Below are 12,441 nucleotides of genomic sequence, written 5' to 3'. Positions count from 1 at the left end.
GGAATAAACTTTTCACATTAATTTCCTCGGCTAGTCAGTTCACTTTAAAGCAAAAATCTTTAGTTATTAATTACAATTGCGGCCCACACACACGCGAGAGTACTTTTTCTTACCTCCGTTAACCATTGTATTGTAGTCGGAGTCCTGGCTCTGGCTCTCGACTATAGTACTGAAAATAAGAACCTTAAAGCTATGTATTTTCTGCAACGTCCGGTGACTGTGGAGATAAATGTGTATTCTGTCAATAGCGGGCGAGTTTTTCGCTTCTGCTAAATTTTATAAGTTAATATCGCCATGTAATGGCGTCGTTGGCTACATCGGCCGCTGCGATTGTTGAACTGTAAATTACTCGAATGCAGGTTAATTCAAGGAAGGCGGACATGAAATCGGGATCACCTCTTACAAATTAAAAGTGAACAATAATATTAAATCAATATATTATCTTCTTAATTAGTACAAATATGCTTACATTTGCCAGCACTTGCAAGATGTCCGTCTACACGCAACCAAGACAAGAGAAGAAGTGAAGACGACTAAAAAATTAACAAAAGAGCGTATCTTGTCGTCTCTTTAGATCATTTTGTTACATTTCTTTGCTCTCAAAACTTACAAAGAGAAATTATTACAATATGGAGAAAAATTTATGTTCGCCTGAGCGGCTAGTGTCCACTTATTATTCAAATTTTAAATGTCTCTTCTTTATAAATACTGTCTTTTATTATTATTATTTCGCTGGGGACGCTATACCCTACACATAAGGAAGCGAAAGGGGAAAAATCTAATAGGCTATGTCACCAATATGGCGGCCATCTTGAAAGCCAACGTCTTGGAGTCAACTCAAAATTTCCAGTGGGAATGTGGTCATATCAGACACAGAGAATTTTACCAAAAAAACGATGACGTTGTTGTTTTGAACATAGCTTTATTCGTTGTCGAGTTATGACTAATTACGTGTGGCAGCCGTGATACGGTCGGCAGCGTGAGTATTACGTTCCGCAATGGCATTAAGCCGAAGTTACACACTCCCGAGAGAACACCAACAATCACATGAACGGTTCGATATGCTGTCCATTATGGCAAAGTGTTAATGCCATTCTCCGAACCCAGTGCTAATGAATTTTGAGCACCATATCATGCTGAATTTGCCCGCACCCGTCAACGGTGAGCTGCTTAAGGTGAACCAGACCCCGTACTTTCACGGTACAAAACCAGAGCTTTGACGAGACCCCACAGATATAAATCGAAAGGAGTTAAATCTGGTGATCATGATGGGCACTCCATTGCATCCCAACGACCAATCCATTTCTGGAGAATCTGAACATCCAGGTACGCCCGCATACAGCGTCCACATTGCGGCAGGGCTCCATCGTGTTAGAAGAACTCCAGAGATGTCCCGTCCTCCATTAACAGCGAAGGAAACACTTCGTCATCCAACAACCTCAGATAACCGTAGGCTGTTGGGTCGCGGCTGACTTGCCAGCGGACCTGCCATCTCTTTTAGGCAACACTCGGACGAATGTGGCTAAGGTTTTAAAGTTCTGTGCCCTGTCAAATGTTTTTACAAAGATTGTAGGGGGAGGATTTTAATTTGCTCACTGTGTGACAAGCTCGTCCATATTTTATGTAAGTGGCCAGCCAATAACAATATCCTGTGACATTCTTGTTGCTATGTTTCCCCTTTCCTTAGGTTTTACTTTTTTAGGTAGCATTTTCCTTCTTTTCCTGCTTTGTTTGAGTGTGTGCTTTAGTTTTCGTAGGTCTGTCCACATTCGTTCCTTTTAATGTGTCAGGGCGCTGATGACCTCGATGTTGAGCGCCCATAAGCCCCAACACACCACACCACTGAACCCCCAATGAAAGAACTATCGCACCACTTGGGTACCCCATACACCACACCATACCATCACCTTTTGCTAGCCGAAAGTTTTAGATGCATCAATCCGGATTTGTATCTGATCAGTGATCAGTACATGTGATTCTACTTGTTCACCTCACCATTGATAAAGAAATTGTTTTCATCGCTGAACAGTGCTTGATAGAGAAAACGAGGGTTTATCTGCAGTTGCTGCGGCACCCATTCTGCTAATTGTACCCGACGGTCTTGTTCATCCTCGTGGAGGTGTTGGATGAGTTGAATTTTGTACGGGTGCTATTATTAGTGCGGTAAAATTCGCAGAATTGAGATTCGGCTTATCCCACATTTTTGCGTTAGGCGACGAATGCTTCTTTTTGGATTCTTGCTAAATGATGCCAGCACACTCACTGTTGTTACTTCTACATCTACATCCATACTCCGCAAGCCACCTGACGGTGTGTGGCGGAGGGTACTTTGAGTACCGCTATCGGTTCTCCCTGCAATTCCAATCTCGTATTGTTCGTGGAAAGAAGGATTGTCGGTATGCCTCTGTGTGGACTCTAATCTCTCTGATTTTATCCTCATGGTCTCATCGCGAGATATACGTAGGAGGGAACAATATACTGCTTGACTCCTTGGTGAAGGTATGTTCTCGAAAACTTCAACAAAAGGCCATACCGAGCTACTTAGCGTCTCTCCTGCAGAGTCTTCCACTGGAGTTTACCTATCATCACCGTAACGCTTTCGCGATTACTAAATGATCCTGTAACAAAGCGCGCTGCTCTCCGTTGGATCCTCTCTATCTCTTCTATCAACACTATCTGGTACGGATCCCACACTGGTGAGCAATTTTCAAGCAGTGGGCGAACAAGTGTACTGTTTACATACTTCCTTTGTTTATCGGTGGTGGATTTTGGTTTTCCAGCTTTCGGTTTATTTTCGATGGAACTTGTTCCCCGAATTTGGTGAAAAGCTTGGCAACTACACTGTGACAAATGGGTTGTCTGGTCGGGTGGTGGCTGTTGAAATCCTCAGAAAAGACCCGTGTGCTTTGTTCTCCAGACATCACAATGATTTCGATGCTTTCTTCTTGTATTAATGAAATTTTCGTAAGCTGTAAATTTGGAAACAACGGTTAAAGGGTGAGAATGAGTAAATATTACGTAACATTTAAACACATCCAACAAAACTGCATTTGATGCCTTTTTGGTACGTAACACTCACGCTGCCGAGTACATCACTACTGTCAACCATAATTAGTTATAACTCTAGAATGAATAGACTATGTTCAAAATAACAACGCCATCGTTATGGTGATGAAATTCTCTATCTGTCTGATATGTCACACAGCCAGCTTCCACATAGGAGATTTTGACTTGAATCCAAGCTGGCGACTGTCAAGCCAACAACCATGTTGGTGAAATTACCTGTAAGGATATCCCCCACTCCTTTCCTCATGTGTACGGTCTGCTACTGATTTAATGAGTGTTTCCGAGCGTTAGAATCACCCTGTACAGCGTTACCATTGGTAGTATGAATGAGAATGATGACACTATAGCAAATATATTTAGTGATGTGGAAGATGTGACTGCGAGTGATGCGTTAGAAAATGTGTATGCGGTGCCAGGATCACAGCACCATAACAGTCAGAACCTACAGTACCACATAAGCCACGTGCGTGCACAACATCAGTTGCACCTTAGCGACTGTGAAAGGGAGCTAAGCGTCAGAGGAAAGGGCGTAACACATGAAATATAATACAGTCCTGCAAGCAGTCCCGTTGCTTTTCTCAGAATGGCTTCTAAAATAGCAGAGGTAGAACGGGAGTGTGCTCTGATGAAATTCCAATCTGTATTCAGAGAGTGTCAGGAGGTATAGATAATATTCAAGAGTATGACAGGAACGATCATACAAAGCAAAAAGTGTAGTAAATATGGGCTCTAAAACGCATACCTTCAGAGCTATGAGCACTTGTTCTTTTTCGCTACTGCGAAACAAACTTCTTTTAGTGAATAGGTGGTCATAGTTCTTAAGCTATGGATTTTAGAGACGATCTTTACTGGGCCATTTTTTTTTGTTTTGGTACATACTACCTCGCCCAAAACAATGAAAAATTGGAAATTTGTGGTAAGGGCTATGGGACCAAACTGCGGAGGTAATTGGTCCCTAGGCTTACGCACTACTTAATCTAACTTAAACTAACGCTAAGGACAACACACACAACCATGCCCGAGGGAGGACTCGAACCTCCGACGTGGGTAGCCACGCGAACCGTGACGAGACGCCCTAGACCGCGCGGTTACCCCGCGCGGCCCAAAACATGGGAAGCAAAGATCTTGTAATAAAGAGATTTGTTTCACAGTATAGAAAGTGAGGTACTCATATCTCATAAGGTATGCATTTTACAACTCATGTTTACTAGATTCCTTTCTTGGAATGATCGTTCCTGTTATATCCGTGAGTATTGACCATTACTAATAGACAACAGGCGCATTCGTTCTAATGTTTCGTCAGGTATTTGCAATTTTGTTCTTGCAATGTGTAGCTGGAGTCAGCACAAACAAATACCGGTTATCATATCTTTCATAAGACGCCCCGTGTCTACAGCAAGTGGCGGCTTGTTCCCTGTTAACAACAAAATTATTCTTAAAATGCTATGCTGAAAGTGGAATTTTATATGCCGATTCGAGAGATCGGTCCCAAATTAGTGTAGTGCGATATCCGTTTCATCGATGTATATTAACTGCGTCAGTAAAAGAGGAAGAACTACTGCTACTCCAGCAATAACGACGCAGCGTCGCTGCATGGTGGTAGCAGGCAGCGCGGGCCGCTTACCGTCGACACTGGGTTCAAATGGCTCTGAGCACTATGGGACTTAACATCTATGGTCATCAGTCCCCTAGAACTTAGAACTACTTAAACCTAACTAACCTAAGGACAGCACACAACACCCAGCCATCACGAGGCAGAGAAAATCCCTGACCCCGCCGGGAATCGAACCCGGGAACCCGGGCGTGGGAAGCGAGAACGCTACCGCACGACCACGAGATGCGGGCTCGACACTGGGTGTCGTATGCAAGATGTGATCGGCCGTATTTATTTGGGCGACTCCGGCTACGCATTGCAAAGAATAAATTACATATCTACATCTACATCTACATCCATACTCCGCAAGCCACCTGACGGTGTGTGGCGGAAGGTACCTTGAGTACCGCTATCGGTTCTCGCTTCTATTCCAGTCTCGTATTGTTCGTGGAAAGAAGGATTGTCGGTATGCTCCTCTATGGGCTCTAATCTCTCTGATTTTATCCTCATGGTCTCTTAGCGAGATATACGTAGGAGGGAGCAATATACTGCTTGACTCTTCGGTGAAGGTATGTTCTCGAAACTTTAACAAAAGCCCGTACCGAGCTACTGAGCGTCTCTCCTACAGAGTCTTCCACTGGAGTTTATCTATCATCTCCGTAACGCTTTCGCGATTACTAAATGATCCTGTAACGAAGCGCGCTGCTCTCCGTTGGATCTTCTCTATCTCTTCTATCAACCCTATCTGGTACGGATCCCACACTGCTGAGCGTTATTCAAGCAGTGGACGTACAAGCGTACTGTAACCTACTTCCTTTGTTTTCGGATTGCATTTCCTTAGGATTCTTCCAATGAATCACAGTGCGGCATCTGCTTTACCAACGATCAACTTTATATGATCATTCCATTTTAATCACTCCTAATGCGTACTCCCAGATAATTTATGGAATTAACTGCTTCGCCGGCCGCCGTGGTCTCGTGGTTTTAGGCGCGCAGTCCGGAACCGCGGGGCTGCTACGGTCGCAGGTTCGAATCCTGCCTCGGGTATGGATGTGTGTGATGTCCTTAGGTTAGTTAGGTTTAATTAGTTCTAAGTTCTAGGGGACTTATGACCACAGCAGTTGAGTCCCATAGTGCTCAGAGCCAATTAACTGCTTCCAGTTGCTGACCTGCTATTTTGTAGCTAAATGATAAGGGATCTGTCTTTCTATGTATTCGCAGCACATTACACTTGTCTACATTGAGATTCAATTGCCATTCCCTGCACCATGCGTCAATTCGCTGCAGATCCTCCTGCATTTCAGTACAATTTTCCTTTGTTACAACCTCTCGATACACCACAGCATCATCTGCAAAAAGCCTCAGTGAACTTCCGATGTCATCCACCAGGTCATTTATGTATATTGTGAATAGCAACGGCCCTATGACACTCCCTTGCGGCACACCTGAAATCACTCTTACTTCGGAAGACTTCTCTCCATTGAGAATGACATGCTGCGTTCTGATATCAAGGAACTCTTCAAGCCAATCACACAATTGGTCTGATAGTCCATATGCTCTTACTTTTTTCATAAACGACTGTGGGGAACCGTATCGAACGCCTTGCGGAAGTCAAGAAACACGGCATCTACCTGTGAACCCGTGTCTATGGCCCTCTGAGTCTCGTGGACAAATAGCGCGAGCTGGGTTTCACACGACCGTCGTTTTCGAAACCCATGCCGAAACACCAGAGAAAATGCGCCTCACAACTTTCAGGAGGGAGATCCTGCACATACTCGTATACTTTAACAACCGTCTACTCAAGTGGTGGATTGGAAGGGCGTCAACGACAAGGTCGGGTGGAACCCTATCGGGGTAGTGTGTACCACAGACCAGCCGACCTCTTCAGTACTACGGGCTAGAAGGATACATTAGCTGGGGGTGAGACCTGAGCTACATCGCGCGTATGCACTAAGGAAAATATGGCCGGGGTGGTTTTCCATCCCACCTTGTGGGCAGAGGCTTAAGAACAAGCTTTATAATGTTCGTTACTGTTCAGTTTTATGCATCTAGTATTTACCAGTGACACCCCCACCTATGTTATTTTAAAGACAAGAACTCCTCTGATGCTCTAGTTCTATTGCCTAAACAGGAAAATTGTAGCAAGGGACAACCCTTTTTCATTTCATTGTTTTGTGTGATGCGTCAGCGAAAAAAAGTTTCGAAAAGGTTTGAAATGAAGTGTAAAGTTTGTTGGAAGTCGCTAAGCGCTCTCATTCTGAAATACTTGATGAATATAGTCTGGGTAATTTGCACGCGTTTAGTTACTCTGCCTCAAGACATAAGCACTGTTTCTAACTTAAATATTTGATTTATTGCGTTAAACGTTTGACGTAAGTTTATACCTCTAAATGAGCAAATTTTAACAACTTAAATTGTTAAATTTCGTCAGTAATTATATGAAACAAAGTATATAAAATCCAATTTTTATTGCCTCTGAAGGCAGTTAGATATGCAACCAAAATCTGAAACGAGGTGTTTTTAGCCGTTTGGTAAGATATATTCTTCTTTTTAAAATTTCATTCTCTTTATATTCAGGCAATACTGTATATATATTCCCGCAATTAATATTGCCAATAATAATAATTAATATGGCTACTAACAACATTTTCACTATTACTTTATTATTATTATTATTGTTATTATTATTAGTACTATGCTGAAACACAACTTTCTAGTCAGTTGCAGTATGTTAAAGAGAGTTATAAACACGACATATTATATACAGGGTGTTACAAAAAGGTACGGCCAAACTTTCAGGAAACATTCCTCACACACAAATAAAGAAAAGATGTTATGTGGACATGTGTTCGGAAACGCTTAATTTCCATGTTAGAGCTCATTTTAGTTTCGTCCACCTACGCTCAATGGAGCACGTTATCATGATTTCATACGGGATACTCTACCTGTGCTGCTAGAACATGTGCCTTTACAAGTACGACACAACATGTGGTTCATGCACGATGGAGCTCCTGCACATGTCAGTCGAAGTGTTCGTATGCTTCTCAACAACAGATTCGGTGACCCATGGATTGGTAGAGGCGGACCAATTCCATGGCCTCCACGCTCTCTTGACTTCCACCCTCTTGACTTTCATTTATGGGGGCATTTGAAAGCTCTTGTCTACGCAACCCCGGTACCAAATGTAGAGACTCTTCGTGCTCGTATTGTGGACGGCTGTGATACAATTCGCCATTCTCCAGGGCTGCATCGGCGCATCAGGGATGCCATGCGACGGAGGGTGGATGCATGTATCTTCGCTAACGGAGGACACTTTGAACATTTCCTGTAACAAAGTGTTTGAAGTCACGCTGGTACGTTCTGTTGCTGTGTGTTTCCATTCCATGATTAATGTGATTTGAAGAGAAGTAATAAAATGAGCTCTAACATGGAAAGTAAGCGTTTCCGGACACATGTCCACATAACATATTTTCTTTCTTTGTGTGTGAGGAATGTTTCCTGAAAGTTTGGCTGTACCTTTTAGTAACACCCTGTATACGTAGACAATAGCACGGAGGAAGTAAATAAAATCTCCACCATGCGAAAGCTTGAGCGGGGAGGAGAAGAGCCATTCAGCAGTCCGAGCATGTAAACAAATACACAATTGGACAAGTTGGAGAGGAAGGTCTGAGGCTCTCTGTTTCAGGAATCTTTACAGAACTAATATCACCTGATGTAGTGCATTAAAGCACTATCTATAGGGGGCTGGGAAGATGACAAATTAGGACAGCATTCTTCCCATACACGAGACTCATTAAAATGTTGTCTTCACCCATGTGGTAAGAGAGGAATGGTGACTACTGAGCTGAGCCGGCCGCTGTGGTCGAGCGGTTCTTGGCGCTTCAGTCCGGAACTGCGCTGCTGCTACGGTTGCAGGTTTGAATCTTGCGTCGGGCATGGATGTGTGTGATGTGCTTAGGTTAGTAAGGTTTAAGTAGTTCTAAGTCTAGGGGACTGATGACCTCAGATATTAAGTCCCATAGTGCTCAGAGCCATTTGAACCATTTTGTACTGAGATGATGTGTATGTCTCCTCGACCCAGTTACCAGACGTAATCATCCCATGAATGACAAACAGACCACCTCTGTGTCCATTAGATTTTGTTAAAAAGAGTTGGCAGCCACAATTTGCCCCACATACCGTGGTATAACTAGGTTACGGCCGCCGGGGCGCCTAGCCTCTGTGCCTTTTCCGGGGGACTTCAATGTGTGATAGTCCTTAGATTGCAGGTTATTTGTAAACTTCACAGTATATATTTTTTAAAAAATCCCCACCATCAGCTCTTCTCACGGCATAGCTTAATGAAGGTTGCAGCTCCCTCGCTCGCCTTCATGCAAGCAAACTCTGGCTGAGTGCGATCCAAAAGGTATGTGCTCCTTCCACGTGGCTAAGGAAACAAGAAGGCTGGATACGTCAAAAGACAGTGCAAAGTAGTAGTGAGTAGAGGAAACATATGGCATCTGCGCTCTCTGAAACTTCAGAAGTGGGTTCATCTTGGTGAGTGCTGCATGTCCGTACAAGCCCAGCACGCAGCTATGTCATTAGGCGAGGCGCTACCGGTCATCTTGGCGAACTACCACCAAGCTATCCGATGTTTCTTCGCCCTGTCTCTCGCGCACTGCAGTCGACTCAGCACCATTAGGGCCGGTCTCACACCTGCTGTCCTTAGGTTGATGGTGGGATTATGTTATCTTTGTTGAGTTCTTCAACACTTGTGTATGTGGGACATAAAAAAAAAGAAGTCGAGATGGAGGTTTGCAAACGAAACCTTTAACTTTATTTCAAAAGTATTGCCAGACCTGTTGTGGTATCTGTCCCACTGCGACACAAGGCGGTGAGTGGCGGTCTTCTAAAATTCCTGGAGCTGCACTGTGAACCAGTTCTGAACGTACTACTTGGCGTCCTCGTCTGAGCGCATTTGCCTCTCAGAGCCTTCTTTAGCTAATCAAAAATGGCATAATTGCAGGAGGACAGATCCGAACAAAGTGAAGGGCGGAGCACGATGAGTCAACTATCTTTGCAGCAGTTCTCTTCAGGCAGTTTCAGTCGCTCTGAAGAGAACAGCTCCAAAGAAGGCCGAAGCATCGGTTTTAATGGTGGTTGTACGAGGAGTGTTCAATAAGCAATGCAACAAATTTGTTTGTGAAAGAAAGTTGGTTTTATTCAGGATTCCGACATCACCAACACTCGTTTAGTTAGAAAACCCTTTTCTTTGAAGACAACCTCCATTCAGTGCAACGGCCTTATGCCATCTTCCTGGGAGGGCCTGTAGGGTACCACTCCATTGATAGATATCAGACCCAGAGTCTTGCTGCATCAGTAACTTTCCCATCATCCACGCATGCAATTCTGGACAGGTGGCCCTTCGTTGCTCTTTGTGGTCTTCTGTTAGACGGCGAGGAACCCACCGAGGATATACTTTTGACTATTCCAACTGCTGGTGGAACGTGGCAGCAGTACCAACATGTAGTGCCTCCACCTATTGGAAGTTCATGAAGCTACACTACATGATCAAAAGTATCCGGACACCTGCCTGAAAATGACTTACAAGTTCGTGGCGTCATCCTTCGGTAATGCTGGAATTCAGTATGGTGTTGGCCCACCCTTAGCCTTGATGATAGCTTCCATTTACGCAGGCATACATTCAGTCAGGCGCTGGAAGTTTCCTTGGGGAATGGCAGCCCATTCGTAACGGAATGCTGCACTGAGGAGAGGTATCGATGTCGGCCTGTACACTTTTGTACTGTACGTGTTCCTTCATGTTTCCACTTCACTATCACATCGGAAACAGTGGAACTAGGGATGTTTAAGAGTGTAGAAATCTCGTGTACAGACGTATGACGCAAGTGACACCCAATCACCTGTCCATGTTCGAAGTCCATGAGTTCCACAGAGCGCCCCATTCTGCTATCTCACGATGTTTAATAACTACTACTGAGGTCGCTGATATGGAGTACCTGACAGTAGGGGCAGCACAATGCACCTGTTTTGGGGTGTCCGAATACTTTTGATCACATAGTGTATAGTGACTGAAGCGGGAATGTTGCACCATGTCACACAATAAATTCTGCCTTTTTCAACCGAAATTGGCTGAGAAAACAAAATATGTTGTATTACTTGTTGAACGCCCCTCGTGGTTTCAAAACGACACGGTCTAATTTCCAAATAAATTTTATTCAAATTGACACTGGCTGTGGAATCCTTTACATTGTCGGTTGTACTTTTACACGTCAACGTCGTCTGCAGGCTTCCGGTGGCAGCAGCGCCAGCGGTCGTTGGCCGGAGACCGAGCAACCCAAAGAGCAGCAGCAGCAGCAGGCGAGGAGCCGCCAGGAGCCGGAAGATGACGACGAAGAGGAAGAGGGCGGGGGCGGTGGCCCGCCGCCGGGGCACACGAGCGGCAAGTGGGTGCCCGGAGGCCGCGCGGTGCGCAAGCAGGGCAGCACTGTGCAGTACTGGTGCGGCGCCTGCTGCCGGCGGCTCAGCTCGCGCGCGCTCTACCAGCGCCACCTGCAGTCCGAGCTGCACTTCAAGCGCACCCTGCTCGAGCGACAGCTGGAGAGCAGCCGCCCGCCGCAGCTGCAGCCGCAGCAGAGGCCGCGCGCCAAGCGGGTCGTGCGCCGCACCGCCGCTTACATCAACAGCCACCTCTGGGCGCCCAGCAAGCGCCGCCGCCTACAGGTACACACCGTGCTGCAACAGTTCTAATCTTTCTTCCCCTCAGCACGCAAGCAAGTGCCGACACTTCCATTCCTGGTCTGGAGAGACATGATGGCAGCAAATATTGTGTGCAGGAAGAGGCAGACCGCCAGGCGGCGTCGCAAGCCGTGGCCCCCTCGAGCCCTCCGCCGCCTGCCACCACCACCGCCAAGCAGAGGCCAGCAGCAGCTCAGGAGCCGCGGCCGCAGCAACACCAGCGCCAGCGACAGAAGCGGCTGGCGCAGTGCGAGGCGTGCCGCGCGCGGCTGCAGCGCCACCAGTGGGGCCAGCACCTGCTGTCGCACTACCACTGGCAGCGCGGGGCCGCCGCCGCGCCGCAGCTCCACCGCCAGCTCGTGCTGCGCCACATGCCCGCCATCGCCAGGCTGGCGCCCTTCCGCTGCCAGCCCTGCCACTTCTACTTCAACACTTCCCACGATCTCGAGCAGCACGTCCGCTCCCGCGAGCACCGCCAGCGCGACACAGAGGTAAGTCGCTGCAACTGTCGCTTCTAGGTTTGTGGTGTGTAGTGGTTCTTTATTGTACTGAATGACTGACAAGGAACCCCTTGAGTGCAGGGTCTCAATTTAGTCTTTAGTAAGGCTCTTTCGAAGTGTTGTGTTCACAATTATGACATGAAAAATATTAGCTGCTAATGACTCACCATGTCCATCAGGAAGACAACAGGAAATGAGTGTCCAGGAGGTGCAGAGATCAACCTTCTATGGGATGTATGTATTGCACTACACTAAATGGACATCATCAACATTCAAGAAATGTTCAAAACAAACCTTTAACTTGCACCATGAACACTGAATGAAAAATGGCACGCCACAGTGAGCAACAGATTTGCACCATCAAGATCGAAGGCAAACTCCTTGGGAGTTACAAACCATGTGGGACGTTCAGTTGGATGTCCACTCCTAAAGAATCCATATACAGACATCAAAAAAGTTTTGCATCACCTCAGATCTGAGAGTTCAGGAACCTGCACAGAAAATTGGAATAGAGATCAACATAAACATCATTTCCGCCCTTTTTAT

At 45.8% G+C, this 12,441-nt stretch overlaps 1 protein-coding gene across 1 annotated transcript in view; it reads left to right on the top strand.

The window, feature by feature from the left end:
- The window catches only part of LOC124622516 (zinc finger protein 236), an 846,219-nt gene that overhangs the window by 404,323 nt on the left and 429,455 nt on the right, over window positions 1–12,441 (top strand). Inside the window, exons 5-6 of the mRNA XM_047148276.1 lie at window positions 10,946–11,380; window positions 11,494–11,886. Coding sequence (XP_047004232.1) covers window positions 10,946–11,380; window positions 11,494–11,886 — 828 coding nt within the window. The remainder of the gene's footprint in view (window positions 1–10,945; window positions 11,381–11,493; window positions 11,887–12,441) is intronic.

The sequence above is a fragment of the Schistocerca americana genome, chromosome 1, assembly GCF_021461395.2.
Source record: "Schistocerca americana isolate TAMUIC-IGC-003095 chromosome 1, iqSchAmer2.1, whole genome shotgun sequence".
Lineage (NCBI taxonomy): Eukaryota > Metazoa > Arthropoda > Insecta > Orthoptera > Acrididae > Schistocerca > Schistocerca americana.
This window is presented reverse-complemented; position numbering and strand designations above follow the sequence as displayed.